Source organism: Monodelphis domestica, chromosome 4, assembly GCF_027887165.1.
Source record: "Monodelphis domestica isolate mMonDom1 chromosome 4, mMonDom1.pri, whole genome shotgun sequence".
NCBI lineage: Eukaryota > Metazoa > Chordata > Mammalia > Didelphimorphia > Didelphidae > Monodelphis > Monodelphis domestica.
The window spans coordinates 14,687,278-14,706,887 of NC_077230.1; the positions used below are offsets into that span (position 1 = coordinate 14,687,278).

The window sequence follows — 19,610 nt, forward strand, 5'->3', positions numbered from 1 at the left end:
ATTACTTTTGTTAGTTGACTGTCAAAAGTCTATAAAACAGACTATTGTACATCTAAAAGGAGGTTATTGGCCACAGTCTGGCTGTGGTGAGAACTAAGAATGATGGCCAAGTGATTTCTTTACTCTTATATAACCTAGGTTGAGGCGTTTGTCACCCGTGGAAAGATTATTTTAGTGGAAAAGGGAGAAGGGTGGGGCAAGGAAGGAGCAGGAAGGAGGAAGACCAGTAGGCCTAAATTCAAGTAGTAACTATGTTAAATGGGCAGAAGGGGATGAATGGGATAGTTGTTGCTGAAGCAGAATTAATAAGAATTGTCAAGCTGTGAGCCATGGATTCTGAAAGAGAAGATATACTGGAAGGATGGTGGTACTCTTAAATAGAGGCAATAAAATTTAAAGGAAGGACATGTATAGGGAAGAAAATTATTTCAGTTTTGGATCTACTCATTTTCAGATGCTGACTAGACATCCTGGTAGAAATATATAGCAGGAAGATGGAAATGTGGACCTATGGTTCAAGAGAAACATGGGGCTGGACCCTTGATGCATGCCCATATCGAGGGTATCTTAATAAATGATCATCCAGGTAAGTAGATGTAAAAAAAGAAGGAGGCTTTCCTTCTTTTTTAATGGAGAGGGGTTGATGGTTTGTCTCACTGGAAAGATGAAATCCCCAGTGAACAGTGGAGTGAATCAAGTGGTATGGGAAAATATGGAGGTTGAGGTTAACCTGTTGGAGGAAAGAAGATGGCAAGATCTCTCCCTCGCTGGGGTTAACTGAAACAAGAGCTTGAGGTAACCTCTAGAGCAGGGGTCCCCAAACTACGGGCCAGCAGGCCATATGTGGCCCCCTGAGGCCATTTGTCTGGCCTCCACTGCACTTTGGGAAGGGGCACTTCTTTCATTGGTGGTCAGTGAGAGGAGCACTATATGTGGTGGCATCGCTCAGGTACAGTTCTACTTCCGGTGACATCATCCTTTGTGTGTTGCCTTGTTCTGAGAGTGACTGAACAAGAGTGAGGCTCTGGGCAAAGGATTATGTGGCTGCACAATGGAAGACGTCAGCATGGTGAGGGGGAGGGGATTCCGCCCCGTGTATACGGCTGCCCGGTATAGTGGTGGCAGTGATGGGCTGTGCAAGGTGGGACAGGCCCATCCCAGCCAGCGCTGCAGCCTCTGCTATCCCAACCAGTGATCCCACCAGCTCTTGAATTATCTGCACAACTCCTTTAAGAACCATGTTTTCCAAATTATCCAGGACAATTCTGAAGAACAAGACAAAGAATGCTCTCCACCTCTAGAGAACTGTTGGGAGTCAGAAGGCAGATGAAAACATATGGTTTTTCAATTGTCTATTAGGGTTTATGTTTTGGGGTTTTGGCTTTATAAGATTACTCACAAAAATGAACACTATCGAAAAATTAAATTAAATTAAACAAAACCAACAAAAAAAGGAACTGTTTTCTAGTAAGCCAGGCCACTGGCTGGACTGAGTCCTCTAGTCGCAGTGACGTGACATCTCTCAAAATGGGGCTAAGGATGGGGCAGTTAGGTGGCGAAGTGGATAGAGTGCCAGATCTACAGAAGACAAGGGTTTTTAACAATGCAGCTAAGGAATCGAGAAACTGTCTAGATATTTGCTTTTGAAGTCTATTCAGAATCACTGCTCAGGAAACTAGATCAGGGAAAGAAACATCACTGAAGAAGGGGAGCATTGGGTCTCTGATTTAGGCTCCCCGAGGCATCATGTGTTTGAAGTCTCAATAACTACCAGGGGTGGGAATGGAAAAAAGAAATCCATTCCTCTAGCCCACTGAAAGCACTGAAGAGAAAGCATCCCAGCCACACACTCAGGAAAGTAAAAGAGACAAACAGAGGGTTACTGGTGAGGTGGCTCTTCCTGGCTCCACTCACTTCTCTCTGAAGCAGTTTTGACACATTTTAGAAGGAGGAATTCTTACACATGGAACCCAACTATAAGTCTCTGGTTGTGTGTGTCTCTTGTTAAGGCTTGCTAGAGGTCCTTCTGTCAGCAGAAGGGGCCAGCTCCAAAGACAACACATATGATACTAGAAGGACACAATTCTGGGCATGCTCTATAGGATGGACACTGGCCAGAGGTGATGGGAGGGAGGGGTTCCTTGTTTATACCCATTGCACAGCAATCACTAATGAACCTGAAAAGGACATTTCTACAAATAGTGAGAGAAATGAGTAGGTGGTGAAGGAACAGAGATAATAGAATGGGCAGTTAAAGAGAGGCTAGTTTGGGGACAAGGTGGAGAAGATGACAGAACAGAATGAAGGTTTTTTTTAAGGATGAGAGACATTTGAGAATGTTTTTAAGCAACTGAAAAGTAAAAAATGATAGGGAGAAATTGAAAATGAGATCAAGAAGGCATCATCAACTGGAAAAAAATGCTGGGAATCCTTGAATGGAATTGGATTGTCCAACAGTAAAAGCCTTAATCTTTTGAACAGGAAGGATCACATCACCCTCTGAGCCTGGAATAAAGGGGAAGGCTTTTTCTTCTCTTAGAAGTCATACTTAGTATTGATTCTTTTTTTTCCCTCTTCAAACCTTTACCTTCAATACTATGTATCAATTCCAAGATAAAAGAGCAATAAGGTCTAGGCAATGAGGCTTAAGTAACTTGTACAGGGTCACAAAGCTAGGAAGTGTCTGAGGCCACATTTGAATCCAGGACTTTCCATCTCCAGGCCAGGCTCTCCATCCATTGAGCTACCTAGCTAGTTGATTCTAAGATAGAAGGTAAAGTTTTTTTTTTTAAGGGTCAATGAGGGAATAATAAAAAGATTGTAGGGAGGGTAGCTAGGTAGTATAGTGGATAGAGTTACAGGTCTTAAGCCAGGAAGACTCATTTTCCTGAGTTCAAATCTGACCTCAGACACTTACTAGCTGTGTGATACTGGGTAAGTCGCTTGAACCCTGTTTGCCTCAGTTTTTCATCTGTAAAATAAGCTGGAGAAGAGGGCAGCTGGGTGGCTCAGTGGATTGAGAGCCAGACCCAGAGACAGGAGGTCCTGGGTTCAAATCTGGCCTCAGACACTTCCTAGCTGTGTGATCCTGGGCAAGTCACTCGACCCCCATTGCCTAGCCCTTACTAATCTTCTGCCTTAAAACCAATACACAGTATTCTAAGACAGAAGGTAAGGGTTTTAAAAAAATAAGTTGAAAAGAAAATACTGAGCCATTCCATTATCTTTACCAAGAAAACCCTGGGTAGGACCATGAAGAGACAGATATGACTCAAATGAATAAAAAAAAATGAGGGCTCACTGGAGATCAGATTGCCCAGGATGAAATATTGTAAGATAAATAACAGCTTACCTTATTCTATATAGTGGGATTTTCTTTGTTATGATATCCCTTATTAAGACATGATATAGTAGGGCTGGCCTCAGGGTCTGGAAAACTTCAAGTTCCAGTTTTGAAATCTACTGACTCTGACCATTTAATAGCTCAGGCTCTAAGACTATAAATTTCAGAGTAGGTATATTATATAATGGTAGAGCACATTTTTTAAAAGCAGTGAAATCACAAGGCTAGTTTAAAAAAAAAGACATAAATTGGATAATAAGTTTGATATGAATTCTGGATACTTTTATCCTCATATGCTTCCATTGCCTGGAAATAGGATAGTTACAGATGTAATTTTTTTTTTAAACCCTCACCTTCCATCTTGGAATCAATACTGTGTATTGGTTCCAAGGCAGAAGAGTGGTAAGGGCTAGGCAGTGGGGGGTCAAGTGACTTGCCCAGGGTCACACAGCTAGGAAGTGTCTGAGGCCAAATTGAAACCCAGGACTTCCCCTCTCTAGGCCTGGCTCTCAATCCACTGAGCTACCCAGCTGCCCCCAGATGTAATTTTTTAATAGCATAATTGTCCTATATTTTTAAATGGAAAAGAACAAGACTAAATCAACCTAGTATTATGTTTCAGAAACTACCTTTGGCCAGTTCTATCTTATCAAAATGAAAAATTCACAGTTATCTTTTATTTTTTTCCAAATTTTATTTTTTCTTCTTCTTTGCAATTAGCAAGCATTTTTTATTCTTGCTTCTCTCCTACCCCAATGAAAATGAAAAAGAAAAGCAAAAACTGACCAAAAACCCCAAGCATAATAAATTCACACACTGGCAACCTGAAGAAATGTATATATCATTCTACATTTAGTCCATTACCTCTCTGTCAAGAGGTGGATGAGAAGCATGCTTTATTATCAGTCCTCTGGAATTGGATCTGGTCACTGCATTGATTGGAATTCTCAAGTTTTTCAGAGCTATTTGTCTTTATGTTGCTTCTGTGGCTGTATAAATTGTTCTTCTGTTTCTCTTTTTCAGTCTTCATAGGCATTCAGTTCATACAAAGCTTCCCAGATTTTTCTGAAACTATAGCTTTCATTACTTCTTGAAAAGAATATTCTATTACTTTACATACCATCATTTGTTCATCCATTATCCAAATGATGGACATTCCCTTAAAGTTCCAGGTCTCTGCCACTACAAAAAGAGATGATATAAATATTTTTCTACAAATGGGCTTTTTCTTTTTTCCTTGAACCTTTTCTGGGAATAAACCAATAATACTATTGTAAGTACCCTTAGGTCAATGAATATGCACAATTTGGTGGCTTTTTTGGCATAGTTCCAATTGCTTTCCAGGCTTGCTGGACCACTTCAGGCCTCCACAGGTTTTCCCAGTACCATGTTTAACATGATCAACTCTACCAAAAGTGTATTAACATGCCTGTTTTCATACAACTCCTCTAACAGTTGTCATCTTTGCCAATCCAATGGATAGTTGGTGGATGGAGCCAATGAGAGGAAACCCATTACCTCCAAAAGCAGCTTATTATACTTCTGGATTGCTAATTATTAGGCCTTCCTCATCAATATGATCAACAACTACTGACCAACTGGTCCAAGTAGGCTGATAAACAAAGGAGCCCTCAGACCACTGGTCCGGTTTCTAGCCCAGCCCTCCAGGGAAGCCATTCCTATAGAGAAGGGGTCTAGTCATTCCCACTAATGCCAATCAACTACCACTTTTGGAGCAGGCAAGCCAGTCAGCTGAAGGAGCAAAGCATGCTGAGGGAGCAACAAAAGAAAATGTGTTAGGCAAGTTAAAGCACCTTATCATCACCACTTTGACTATCATCACCCCTCAGACTCTGATAGAGATGGTCCATGGCCTTGAACCCAAGTCTTTGGAATAGCAAAGTCATCTTTTGAAGACTCCCAAAAGAAGGTTCTTAGTCCTTGGTACTGTCAAATGGTTCAACACAAGAAAGCGAATTAATTTTATAAAGAAAGGGGCATGGGAACTTTCCTTTTTTTTAAATTTAAAATATTTTTCTATGTTTACATGATTCGTTTTCTTTCCTCTCCCCTCCCAGAGCTGACTAGCAATTCCACTGGGTTGTACAAATGTTATTATTTGATATCTATTTACCTGTTATTCATTCAAATTTGAAAAAAAATGTTAAAGCCTAAGCCACATGGGAACTTTCTATCTGAATTGCAGCTGAAATCTTCCATATATATTTTCTTCCTCTTTAGAATGTGAGCTCCTTGAGAGCAGAGGCAGGCTTACTTTGCATTGCCAGATTTTACTGTAGGACTTTATACACAGAAAATTCTTAATAAGTACTTCATTCATTCATTCATTTGGTAATTTTCCCAATATTATGCTCAAATCTGGTCCTTTGCTGATTCTACCCATTGCTCCTAGTTCTTCCCTCTAGGACCAAAGAGAACAAATCTAATCCCTCTCTTATAACAGGCTTTTGGATATAGCTGAAAACAAATATGTCTCTCACAAATCTTCTCCAGACCAAACATTCCCAAATCCTTAATCTGATTCTCATAGAATATTAACTCAAAACCCTTCACCATCCTGTTTTCCCTTTTCTGGATGTCTTCATAACTTTCCTAAGATGTATTTTCAGATGTGCTCTGATCAGAATATAAGACAAACACAATGGTCCTGGCCCTATACCTCTCATGATGCTGCCCAAGACTACACTGGAGTATTTTTGACTGATGTTACATTTTTATTCGTATTTAGCTTTAGTCAATTTTCAGATGGCTACTATCTAACCATACATCCTCATCTAGTATTTAAATTAAATTTTTTTAACTTAAGTGTAAAACGTTACAATTATCCCTAATAAGTTTCATTTTATTAAATCCAATCCCCACAAAAGAAAAAAACCTGGAACTTTCAGCCCCGTATTCTAGTCTATGAATCTATTTTAGGATCCTAACTCTGTCATATACCACGTTAGTTATCCTAACTAGTTTTGTGTAATTTGATTCATTGACAAAAAAAAAAAAAGTACAGGGCCTAGCTAAGCATGAATTCCTAGGCTCTTAACCAGAAACAGGGCCTCATCTACATCACGCACTTCTTTTAGTACTCTAAGATGTAGTTCATTTGGGTCTGATTACTACAACTCAGTAGGAGCAGTCAGGTGCTCTTTTACTATCTTCCTATTTATCTTGAGTTTCAATTCCCTATTAGCCAGTCCAAAATAATTCTCTTGAGAAAGCAACCCTACCTTCTTTTTCCTAACACTTGTTTACTGACCCATCTTCCACTTTCTATGTCAAAATCCATTTTAAACAAAATTTTAACACATAGCAGTATCCTGTATTAGTAAGCACTCAAATTAATTAAATTTTTTTAACTTGATGGTATCCATAAGAGATTTCCAGAATTATTCATTTCTTATTCATTTTCTTTCTTTTCTTATCTAATTTCTTATCTAATAAATTGTAATTCATTAAACTATCTTTTAATAATAATGGCTAATATTTATCTAGCACATTAAGATTTGCAAAGCATTCTACAATATCTCATACAACCTGGGAGATAGGTGTTATTATCTCTAAAAGTGAGAGATGGGTGCTATTATTATCCCTATCTTATAGGTGAAGAAACTTTCCCAAGGTCACAGCACTCTTAAGTGGCTAAGGTTGGCTATGACCTCAAGCCTTCCTGATTCCAAGTCCAACTCTTTATCTGCTATGCCTTCTTTCTTCCCCTTCATTCCTTCCTTTTTCTTTCTCCTAGATCTTTCCCTCTCTCACCCAGGCTGAAAGCTCAGTGTATTCTCAGGCTGACCCTACTGTTGGTCTGTAGATACTTGTTCCATTTTAGATGTGGGCTTGTTTGCCTCTTGTTGGACAGCTTGGTGGCCTTCAGCTTCTTTAAGGCTCATCATGTTGGTGTGGATACCAAATTGGCTTTAGCCTTAGAACGAAAGCTCAGAATTCCCATATCAAGTTATCTAACAGTTTTGGCCTCTCTAGTAGCAGGGATTACAGAGGGTGACATCATGTTTGGCACTAAAATATTTCTTATTAAGATTATTCAGGGGGCTCAGTGGATTGAGAGCCAGGCCTAGAGACAGGAGGTCCTAGGTTCAAAATCTGGCCTCAGACACTTCCCAGCTGTGTGACCCTGGGCAAGTCACTTAACCCCCATTCTCTAGTCCTTACTACTCTTCTGCCTTGTAACTAATACCCAATTTTGATTCCAAGATGGAAGGTAAGGGTTTAAAAAAAAAAGATTATTCACTCACAAAAATGAATAATCTGGAAATATGTTTTGCATGATAATACATATATAATTCAGATTGATTTGCTTGCCAGCTCTGAAAGGGGGAAGGGAAAAAGGGATGGAGACGATTTGGATCATATAACTTTAGAAGACTTACATGGATACTTGTTATTATAATGAAAAATAATAAAATTAAATTAAAAAAATTTTAAATAAAATACTTCTTATTAAAATATTTTACAAAGTAGTGATAGATAATGATAATAATGGATGTTATAAAATGCTAAGCTAGTAATATCATTACACAGACATCATATACATAAATCAAAAACATGACTATTCAAAGGTATCTATGATTTTATAACTTCACTAATGCCAGATGCATCCTGTTTATGACTTAGCTAGTAAATCCTAGGCAATTACCTAGGTTACATAGAGGGTAAGTGTTAAGTCAGCAAATGTCAAAGGGGTGACTATTTGAACCCAAGGCTCTCTGGTTGCTGAAATATCAACAATCTCAGACACACAGATGATATCACTCTGATAACAAGAAGTAATGAAGAAATAAGAAACCTTCAGATGAAGGTGGAAGAAGAGAGTGTAAAAGCTGGTTTGAAGCGGAACATTATAAAAACAAAGATCATGGAAACTGATCCCTTTGCTTCCTTGCAAACAGAGGAAGAAGACATGGAAGCAGTGTCAGATTTTATATTCTTGGGTTCAAAATCACTGCAGAAGGCAACTGCAGCCATGAAATTAAAAGACATTTTCTACTTGGAAGGAAAGCTATGGCAAATCTTTGCAGGATACTAAAAAGCAGGGAGATATCACCCTACCGACAAGGGTCTGGATAGTCAAAGCTATCATTTTTCCAACAGTAATATAGTTCCAGTAGTGCCATTGGACTAGAAAGAAAGCTGAGTGCTGCAGAAATGATGCTTTTGAATTGTGGTGCAGAAGACTTCTGAGAGTCTCTTGGAGAGCAAAGAGATAAAATCAGCCAATACTTAAAGAAATTAATTCAGTCTGTTTCATTAGAAGGAAAAATGCTGAAGCTGAAGCTTAAATACTTTAGCTACATAATGAGAAGACAGGACTCATTGGGAAAGCCCCTGATGTTGGGAAAGACTAAAGGCAAAAAAGAAGGGAACAGCAGAGTTTGAGATGAATAGTATCATGAAAGCAATGAACCTGAGCTTGGACGGACTTGGGGAGATGGCAGAGGATAGAAGGGGGAGGTGTGCTTCGGTCCATGGGTTCACAAAGAAATCACTGAACAACAACAATTCTAACCACATATTATTGTCTTTACATACAGGGTATCTGAAAATAATAGATCAAAGCTTAAATTCACCAAGACATTTGGAAGAAATAAGTTCCTTCTAAATTTTTTCCTTCTAGCCTGTCCCTCCCCTAGTCATTGAGAAGGCAAGAAACCCATTATACATATGAAGTCATACAAACATATTACCACATCAGCCATATTGAAGTGGGAGAATAAACAAAAAAGTGAAAGAAAAATGCTTCATTCTGCATGTAGAATTCATCGGTTATCTCTATGGAGATGGATAGTATTTTTTTTTTTATCATGAGTCCTTTGGATTAAATCCAACCAAGATTTTTGAGACACCCTATATATATATATGACTTTTCATAAATTTCACACTTTGTTCCTATTAAATTTTACCTTCACAACAATCATATGAGGAAGGAAAGGTATGGGTCTATCCATTAGTCAACAAATATTTATAAATATGCATGTGCCAGGCAGTATGCTAAGCATTGAGTATATAAAGTTAGGCAAAAACAAAGCCGCTCTCTTAAGGAAGTGTCATTCTTATGGAAGAATCAACATGCAAACAATTGTGAAGATATATATTGCATATACCCCAAAGAGGTATTAAAAAAAAAAGAAAATCCCCCTGCACACCAAAATCTTTATAGCAGCACTTTCCATAGTAGAAGAGAACTGAAAGCAAAGTAGATAATGACTGATTGGGAAATGGCTAAATAAATTGTGAACTTAATGTGCATGAATGAACGTAATGAGATGTTACTGTGCTATATGAAGCAACAAATATGAGTACAGAGAAGCATAGACTTACCTAAACTGCTGATGAATGAAGTAAGCAGAGCTAAGAAAACAATATACATAACCAATACAATAATATAAACAGAAAGAATACAAGAAAACATTGGAAAGTGAATGTTGTGAAATTACAAAAGACAAAGATTTCCCAATGAAATATATGAAGATTTTTCCTCACATTTCTTTGTATATTACAAAGTAGAATATAATATATATATATCTTGTTTTTTGATATATGATGGGTTCCCCTGTGTTTTTTTCCTTATTATTCTTTGTTATATGTGAGGACAGAGAATAGTCGAGGGGAAGAATGCTGGGAGAACTCTATGCAAGACCAAACTAAAATTAGTTTTAGAAAAAGCTATATTCAGTGTAAATGGGTTAATGGTAAGGAGATGTATTGAAGGCAGAATTTAAGAGTCTTTAACGATCTTTACCCGAAGCAACAGATCCGATATTTATGTATTTCCAACCACTATTTTTTTTTAATGCCCCGCTTTCCAGCAATGAGCAAGAATTTAAAGCACAAACTATTTTCAAGAGTGTCTGATCAGGACCATTAAGCCAAGAAATGAACTTACAAAAACCCACAGTTCTGCACTCAGTGAAGCTTAATAAGCTCACCTAGTCACACAACAGAGGTAAAAATAGTTATTAATGACTAATAATAAGCACTTATATAGTGCTTTGCAAATATGATCTCATTTGATCCTCACTAGAACCCTGGAAAATAGGTTCTATTATTATTCCCATTTTACAGATGCAGAGTGAGGTGACAGATTAAGTGACTTTGCCTTGATCACATCACTAGTTACCATCTAGGGGTTGAATCTGAACTCAAATCTTTAGACTTCACGTTTGCGTTCTAGACAGCTCATCTCCCAAGTGCTCATCCCCCACAGACCGGTGGTCAAATGCGCAGATCTAGAAGGCAGGTACAGGGGAAATTTCCTGAGCCTGCGCATTCTCAGCTCCCAGAAGAGCCGAGAGTCTTCCTATTGGGCCCGGCCCCCTAGCGCAGCCCCGCCCCGCCTCGCGCATACGCGAAACGCCGCCGGGGACAAGTCCCGCCCCTTCCGTCCTCGCTCCTTTGCTCTTCCCAGCTCCTCCTTCCAACCCACGTGGTGCGGCTACTGCCGCACACCTACTGTTTGTGCTTTCCGTGCGTGGAGCTCTTCCAAAGGTTCCAGCCTGGGCTTATCACGAACTCGTTGCCCATGGGGAACCCCAAGAGGAAAGCCCTTGCGGAGAAGGGCGAGGCCTCCTCGGCTGGTCCTGCTAAGAAGCCTCGCGGAGAAGACTTCACCGGGCAGCAGTTTAAGGTTCAGCTTAAAGACCCTCAAACTATGGTATCAGGTACGTGCCCTGGGCACTAGAGGTCGGGGGTGAAAGATGGGCAAGGGGGCGGGGCCCCCACCGCACGTGGTGCATCCTGCCAATTTCCGGCATGTCTTCCCGGAAGTCCTCGCTTGACCGGCTCAGGAGAGTTGCAAGAAGATGCTAAATTAGCGGCATCCTGAAGCACCCACGTTGTCCCCAAGGGGACTGCAACTAGGACATCTGGAGGTCACACCTGCGGTGTTGTTTCCTCCTCTGTGAAATTAGCGGGTCGAGTTAGATGATCTCCTTCGAGTTTTGGGGTTCAGTGTCTGACCGTCCATCCCGCACTCGGCTGTCAGATTGATCTTTCTTAAACAACGATTTGATCATAAAACTTCTCCTGGTCAATAAACTTCAATGTGACTTCTTGTCATTTCCAAGATCAAACATAAAATCATCTCTTTGAAGTTTAAAAGGCCTAAATGACCTGGCTCTTTCTTACCTTTCCAGGCTTCATACACTTTATTTCCCTCCGTGTAATCTGGAGAGCAGTGACACTGACCTCTCTGCTGTTCATTGTGCAAGGCTTTCCATCTCCCCTTTCCTCTGGGCATTTTCCCTGGCTTTCTCTCATACGTGGAACAACTCTCCTTCCTCATCTCTGCCTCCTTGCTTCCCTAGCTTTCTTATATAAAGGTTCACCTTCTTCAAGAAGCCTTTCTGAAATTATTTTTAAGAAGCCCTCTGAGATTGTCCCCAACTTATCCTCAATTTATTATGTTTGTTTATATATATATATTATTTACATGTTTTTGCCTTTCTTTTTATCTGCATTGCTTAACAGTGCCTGGTACAGTAGATGCTTAATATGTTTTTGTTGACAGCTTCCACTATTTTGTGACTTATTAGCATTCAACAGCAAACACTGGGTCTTGATTAAAATATATTTCATTGGATCTTTAGATGGATAAAAGAAGTTTTCCATTCAATTTTATGACAAGATCTTTTAGAGCAGGAGCTCTTATGTCTGAGAAGTATAGAAATCCACTTGACTGTCCCCAGAATTAAGTCAGAAAGCTGTGATTCAAGCCCAGCTTCTCTCTCCAGATCTGGTGCTCTTTTTACTACACCACATTTAAGAAATTCACAGGTTAAATTTAGGTCAAGATTTTGTTGATGAGCGGTGACTAGCTTTTTGATCCCTGGCAGGTCACTTTATCTCTCCTAGCCAGTTTCCTTGTTTGTAAAATGGGAAATATATGTATTAACTACCTCAAAAGGTTTTGGAGAAAACTTGGAAGTGCCATATAAATGAACCATATTATTCCATAAACCAAATCTGTTTGGTTTTCAGACAGCTCTAATTGTTATTTCTAGTCTATTCACAATAATGAATGCAGAAAATATATAAGAATTTTACATTTTACAGTACTTAACATTTAGAAATACAATTAAAAATCAAATATTAAATATATTTAACATTATACAATACATAATGCTTCAGATTATGGTGTAATTCAGTACTTCAAAGATCTGTGATTTTGTTGGTGGCTGTGTAATGACAACCAATGGAAATAACAATCCCTTTGTTTAGACTTAGTAGCAAGATAATTCCTGTGACAAAATTTCATCAGTCCATGGTCAACTTAGTGATGAGTCTTTCCAAACATAGTTCATCTGGCTCTTAAATAACAGACATACTGCCATCAAGCCCCTACTTTGTTGCCTTTCCAGTTTGAAAGTACTTAGAAAAGCTTGAATAAATAATCTTGGTAGTAGTAGTTGTAGTGCTGGTGGTAGTGGTGATGGCAGCAGCTAGCAGCAGCTGTATTATTACCTGCTCTGTTCCAGGCACTATGCTAAGCGCTTTATAAATATCATCTTACTTGATCCTCAGAATAACCCTGAGAGATAGGTGTGATTGTTACTCTCATTTTACAGTTAATGAAACTGTGGCAGAGTTAAAGTGACTTGCCCAGGGTAATGTAGTCAGTGACTGGTTTTGAACTCAGGTCTTCCTGATTCTAAGTCCAGGCACCTAGCTGTTGAGTAAATTCCACTGGCTTAGTCTTTGATAATCCAAGAGTTATCTCCATTCCAGGATGGAGCACTGGAATAGAATGTTAGTGGAAGAGTATAATGTAATGCCTCAGAATAATTTTATAAAATAGGTAATAGTAGTAGTAGTAATAATAATAATAATAATAATAGCCGACATTTATATAGCCCTTTATGATTTTAAAAATCAAGAAACATTTATTAAGCACTTATGTTCCAGGTACTTATAAAACAATTATTTACAAACATTATCTCATTTGATTGAGTTGATTAGGAGGTTTTATTAAATACCCTCTATGTGCCAGGTACTGGGTTTGGTTCTGTGGGTACAAAGATTAAAATGAAAAAGCCCTTGCTCTTGGTGAGCTTACATTTTGTAACAGCAGGTAGTTCCTCTTTTATTTCCTATATTGAATAGATAATGAATTTGAGACTCAGAGATGGCCTGTCTGGCCACGGTCATGTAACTTATATATGGTAGAATTGGAATTTGAACAGAAGTCTTGACTAAAGTCCAGTGCCCATTCCATTCTACCATGTTGCATCATCATCATCTTAGTGGTGTTTGTAATTTTTCCATTAGGAGCTTTATTGATTAAAGTTTGTTTTACTTTTCTTCTTTTTTCTAGCCCCTCTCCTTCTGTCTTAGAATCAATATGTGTTTTGGTTCCAAGGCATGGGCTAGGCAATAGAGGTAAAGTGACTTGCCCAGGGACAGACAGTTAGGAAGTATCTGAGGTCAAAATTGAATCCAGGAACTTCTATCTCTCAGATTTGACTTTTAATCCTCTGTGCCACCTAAGTGCCCCTTGTTTTAATTTTCAGTGTGTTATAGTAGATGATGAGCTGGCCCTGAAAACCTGGGTTCATATCTTGCCGTTGCCAAATACTTGATGGGTGTCCCTATGTATTTTTATTTATTTTATTAACTATTATAAAAAAATTTGTAAAATGTTGTAAAAAATTAGCATTTATTTTTGAAATTTTGAGTTAAGGTAGGCAATATGATATTACTATTATGTGTGAAACTATGCAAAATATATTTCCATATTTGCTGTGTTGCAAAATAAAATACACACCAAAAGAGACAATAAAAATAAGAGAAAAAGTAAAAATACACACAAAAAGAGAAAATAAATAAAATTTTAAAAGTATGTTTCAGTCTACATTCAGAGTTCAGTTCTATCCCTGGAAGTAGATAGCATTTTTCATCATGGGTCCTTTTCATCATTGGTCTTGATCATTGTCTTGATCAGAGTAGCTAAGTATTTCACAGCTGATCATTCTTAGGATATTGCTGTTACTGTGTACAATGTTTTCCTGGGTCTACTTACTTCACTTTGTATGTCTTCATATAGGTCTTTCTTACCTATATGCTTACCATTTTCCACAGCATAGTATTCCTTCACAATCATGTTCCAAAACTTTAGTTACTTCCCAGTTGATAGGTCTCTTCTAAATTTCCAATTCTTTGCCACCGCAAAAAGAGCTGCTCTAAATATTTTTGTACAAATGATCCTTTTCCCTTTTCTTTGCTCTCTTTAGGATGTAGACCATTGAGAGGCATTGCTGGGTCAAAGGGCAATGCAAAGTTTTATTGCTCTTTGGGCAAAGTTCCAAATTGTTCTCCAGCATTGTTGGAATGGTTCAAAACTCCAACAACAATGCTTTAGTCCTAGATAAAATTTTGGGGATTTGAGAATGCTAAAAGCAAACTTGGCCAGTCTCCCTTTGTACAACTAGATGGAACCTTGGATTTGGAATCAGGAAAACTTAAGTTCTCATCTTGTCTTAGACATTTATTAGCTTTGTGACCCAGAGCAAGTCACTCCACTTCTCTAGGCCTCAATTTATTCATCTTTAAAATGGGAAAAATAACATTGGTTATTTTGGTTCTTTTGAAAATCAGATATTACATAGCCTCCCGATTTTCTAAGCCCCAGCTTTGATACTCTTATTAGACCTTTCCTATCTCTCAAAGTTCTCCATAATTCAATTTTACCTCCCTTCCTTCTATTTGCCACCAAATGGAGTTTTTATTCCCTCATTATAACTTCTTAGCCAAGGGAAATTACTCTAGATAGACTTAGTCACACTAATGTGTGAATGAATTGTAAGATTTTAGAACTGTAAGTCACCTTAGAAGTCAACTCATGTTGGGGGGTGCAGCTGGGTAGCTCAGTGGATTGAGACCCTGGCCTAGAGATGGGAGGTCCTAGGTTCAAATGTGGCCTCAGACACTTCCTAGTTGTGTGATCCTGGGCAAGTCACTTTACCCTCATTGCCTAGCCCTTACCACACTCTTCTGCTATAGAACCAATATATAGTATTGATTCTAAGGTGGAAGGTAAGGATTTTTTAAAAAAAGTCAATTTGTGTAGTATATTTCTTCTTTTTTTACAGGTAAATAAACAGGAGCCAGGGAGGTTAAATGACTTACTTTGAGGTATTTGTATTTTTAAAGGGGAGATTCCTGTTAATCCACATACTTTTTAATTGTCAGGGTTTCAGACAGTATTACAAAATGAAAGGGAAAAATTTAGGTTAAATAGGAGAAAACATTAGGTTTTCCAGATTTCTAACTTTACTGGTTTCCTCCTCTAAGCTGTTCCTAGTTTTTATGCCTTTCAGGGAGATTCCCCAAAAACTCTTCCTATGGTAGCTTCCATTGGTGAGGTGTGAAGAGTGGGAAGGAGTTTTTATACTAAGTAGAATGCTTCTTTCTTAAAGGTTACTTTTGTTAATGCTGGTGTATAACTTTTGTTTCAGCTTTGGAAACTTTCATCTCCATTGCCAAAATGTTACCACAAACTGGGCTATATGATGTCGTGGAAGGTTATATAAAGATTTCTGTTGAGTGTTCAGAAATTTTCCAGCTTCTAAGTGGAGAGAAAAGAACTGAACATGAAGTAAGTTTTATTTGAACATTTATTGCAAAGGAAATGACTCATCTTGTCATTGGGGTTGGTATATGAGAAATATCATCTACATTTATGTAAGGGCAGCTAAGTGGTGCAGTGGATAGAGTGCTGGGTCCAGAGTTAGCAAGACTCATCATCCTGAGTTCAAATCTAGCCTCAGACACCAGCTCTGTGACCCTGTTTACTTCCGTTTTCTTATCTGTCAAGTGGACTGGAGAAAGAAATGGTCAATCACTCCAGGATGTTTGCCAAGAAATCCCCAAGATAGGCTAATGAAAGGTTCGACTTGACTGAAATAACTGAACACCAAATAAGACTTGATTTTTATCTTCATCATTATGGTACCTGGAGCCATACATTTAAAAACTTAAAAAAGTTTTGTTGATACCTTTGCTTTTATAACAGAATTATTTCTAGATATATATCCCTTCCCCTCCTCCACTCAGAAGCCTTAGCCTCATAAAAGTGACAAAGTAAAAAGAAAGCCAACACATTGACCATGTTTATAGTCAATATATACAGCATTGCACACTCTGGCTCCCTCACTTTGATAAAGGAGGATAATACATTTTCCTCTCTTCTCTGGGACTCTTGGTCATTAGAATACAAAATGACTATTTCTATTTGATCGTTTTTCCCTTTTACATTGTTGGAGTCATTGTGTATTTTGTTTCCTTGGCTGTGCTTAGTTCACCCTATATCAGTTCATATAAATCTATCCATATTTCACCAAATCCTTCATATTTGTTGTTTCTTATGGGACCGAAACCTTCCATTATACTTAATGTAGAACAGTTTGTACACCCATTCTTTAGAACATGGGCATCCACTTTGTTTTTAGTCCTTTGCTATAACAAAAATTGCTATTTATATGTTGGAAAATGTGGGACTTTTATTTCTATATGTTCTGGGCCAAAGCAAATGTACACATTAATCAATTTCTTAGCTCAGTTCTAAATTGTTTTCTGAAATAGTTGGACCAATTCATGGCATAATCATTGTAAAGATATTTTATTTTTACCAATTATATGTAATAACAAATTTCCACATAAGTTTTCTAGTTATATGATCCAAATTGTCTTCCTTCCTCCTTTCCCTCCTCCCTCCCAGAGCTGGAAAGCAATTCAGTTTGGGTTATACATATAGTATCATGCAAAACATTTCCATATTGTTCATTTTTTTAGGAAAATCATCATATAAAAGAAAAACTCAAATAAACTTAACCAAATAAACATGCAAAAAAAATCATGAATTCATAGCATAATCAACTATGCTTTATTCTGCCTGTCTTATCATAGACCTCCAACATTGATTCTTTTTATCCTTTGTTATCTTTGTCAAATTTGCTGGGTGAAACAAACCTCAAGAGTTGTTTTAATTTAAATATTGCTTTACTATTAATGAATTGGAGCATTTCTTTATATGATTGTGAATAGTTCATAATTGTTTTGAGAACTATTTTTTATATTCTTTGACCACTTATGTATTGATTGTTAAATTATTTCAGTCTTTTTGGCCACTTCCTGACCCTATTTGGGGTTTTCCTTGCAAAGATAATTTGACATTTTCTTTTCATTTTATAGATGAAGAAACTGAGGCAAATAGGGTTATGTGACTTGCCCAGGGTCACATAACTAGTAAGTGAGGCTGAATTTGAACTTAGGAAGATGAGTCTTCCTGACCCTAGGCCTGGCATTCTATCCACTGTGCCACTTAGCTGTCCTATACTTATGTAGTAAGTCCTTTGAAAGAATACTTGTATTGAATAGTAATTTCTTAGTATTAATGTAGTTTAGTGGAATAATATTGTACTAAAGGTCACTTTGAACACTTCGTCATAAATGAAAGAGACAAAAGACAAGATTAAAGATGAGAACACAAATTTAAAAACCATCTCTGTATGGCACAGATTTCATAAATAGATGGAGTCAACTTTGATCTCTTCAGGATTATAAGTTGACTGAAAATTTGATTTTGGAGATCTTGTTAAACAATTTAAAATCTTGAGTATTTATTAAAAAAATCTTTAGCCATTAAGATATTAGGAGACAATAAGAAACAGTTATAATTAGGATGGATTTTTTTGTTCAGAATGTAAAAATGAAATTTATGAAAGTCTTAATTTTATTTTTTCAGAGGCTATTAATATTTAAAGCTTTAGAAGCCATATTACTTCGAACAGCAGGTGACCTTTCTCATTTTCATGTTGTGGGAACCAATATCATAAAAAAAGTTTTGAATAGCCATATGAAGCTGATTTATGAATCATTGAATCCTTCAAGCTACAAGTAAGTCAGCCTTTATGTTACAGAACCAGCACCTGGACTAATCTAACTTTTGTTTTTGCTATTAAATGATGACCTTTTGTCTTCAGACTTTTCTAGTAAAAATCTATGCATCAGTTTAGTTTACTTCACCTACTACTCTCCTATCCATTTTTCCTTTTCTAATTAAGAAATAATTTTCAAGCACCTGTTAATAGGCTAATATCATGTTAAGTACTTTGGTAGTACAACAAATAAAAACATAAATCTTGGTTGGGGAAACTTGTATATCTGACATTATTACTAAAGTTGACCAGAATCTAATAAAGAGCTAAAGAAAACAGCATGACGTTAAAGTTTGGAGCAATGTGGGCATAGAAAGAATAAGAAACTTGGCATTAGAGTACCTGCCTTATTTTACTTTCTCCAGCCTTGGACAAGTCCCTTCTCCATCCTGGCCTCTGTTTCCTCATCTGCAAAATAAGTGTTAGATGAAATAATTTTAAAGTGTCTTCTCATTCTGACAGTTTAAGACCCTATTCTATTAATATTCCTCCTTTAAGTCTTGAGCTAAAAACTCACCTTCTGCCTTTTCCACGGACTTTTTCTTTTTTGGCTGTCTTAGTATCCCCAGTACTTAGCAAAGTGCCCAGCATAGAGTAGGCACTTAATAAATTCTTGTTGGCTGACCAGTTAGCTCACTTTGCACTCAAACAGTTGATTTCATTCTAAGTTCATGGCATACCACTACTATTTTGAATTAACCGTATATTTTTTCCTTATTATACACGTAGAATGACTCAAACCTGCTTGAACCTCATGTCAGCTATGGTGGCACAGGGTCCAGATGCTGCCAGGGATTTCTATAGTCATTTTGACTTCAATAAGAAATCGTTGTATGGTTTGGTGAAAATAAGAAGTCCAAAGGTAAAGAAAACAACTTATACTTTTCAAATTCCTTTGGATATTTCACATTTTCCTTTAAAATAGTTTACTTTCCTTTCTGTTATTTTGATTATCCTCTATTCCAAACTAAGATGTGATAGCTAGTGTGAACAGGATGTATTTTGTGAACTTGGGGCATGTTTGGAAGTGGATTTGACTCCAGCTAGTCTCCTGGTAGTTTAGGCTTGCTATTGGAACAAAATGAGGCACTCATGGGTCATTCAGCAGTCAACAAAAGATTTGCTTAGTCTCATCCAGAGAATAGTCAAGGATAGGCATTGAGAATCCTTTGAATTGATTCAGCTGAGCAAATCTTCCATCTTGATCCGCCAGCCAAGCATGTCAAGAGCCTCTCCAGATCCTCAGGGCCACTTTGTACTCAGGAAGAAAGTGATTATCAGCAGTTTCAGTCTTTAGGACCCTG

The 19,610-nt window shown here is 37.7% G+C and overlaps 1 protein-coding gene across 3 annotated transcripts in view; it reads left to right on the forward strand.

The window, feature by feature from the left end:
* Positions 1-466: 466 nt before the first annotated feature.
* URB1 (URB1 ribosome biogenesis homolog) overlaps positions 467-19,610 on the forward strand; it is a 112,087-nt gene continuing 92,943 nt past the window's right edge. Inside the window, exons 1-4 of one of the 3 annotated variants that reach the window (XM_056826077.1) lie at positions 467-586; positions 15,826-15,965; positions 18,114-18,265; positions 19,036-19,168. In XM_056826077.1, the coding sequence (XP_056682055.1) occupies positions 511-586; positions 15,826-15,965; positions 18,114-18,265; positions 19,036-19,168 (501 nt within the window). In that variant the 5' untranslated portion in view covers positions 467-510. Of the gene's footprint in view, positions 587-10,705; positions 11,035-15,825; positions 15,966-18,113; positions 18,266-19,035; positions 19,169-19,610 lie in introns of those variants that run through there. The other 2 variants (XM_007493292.3, XM_056826078.1) reach the window with 2 other exon arrangements.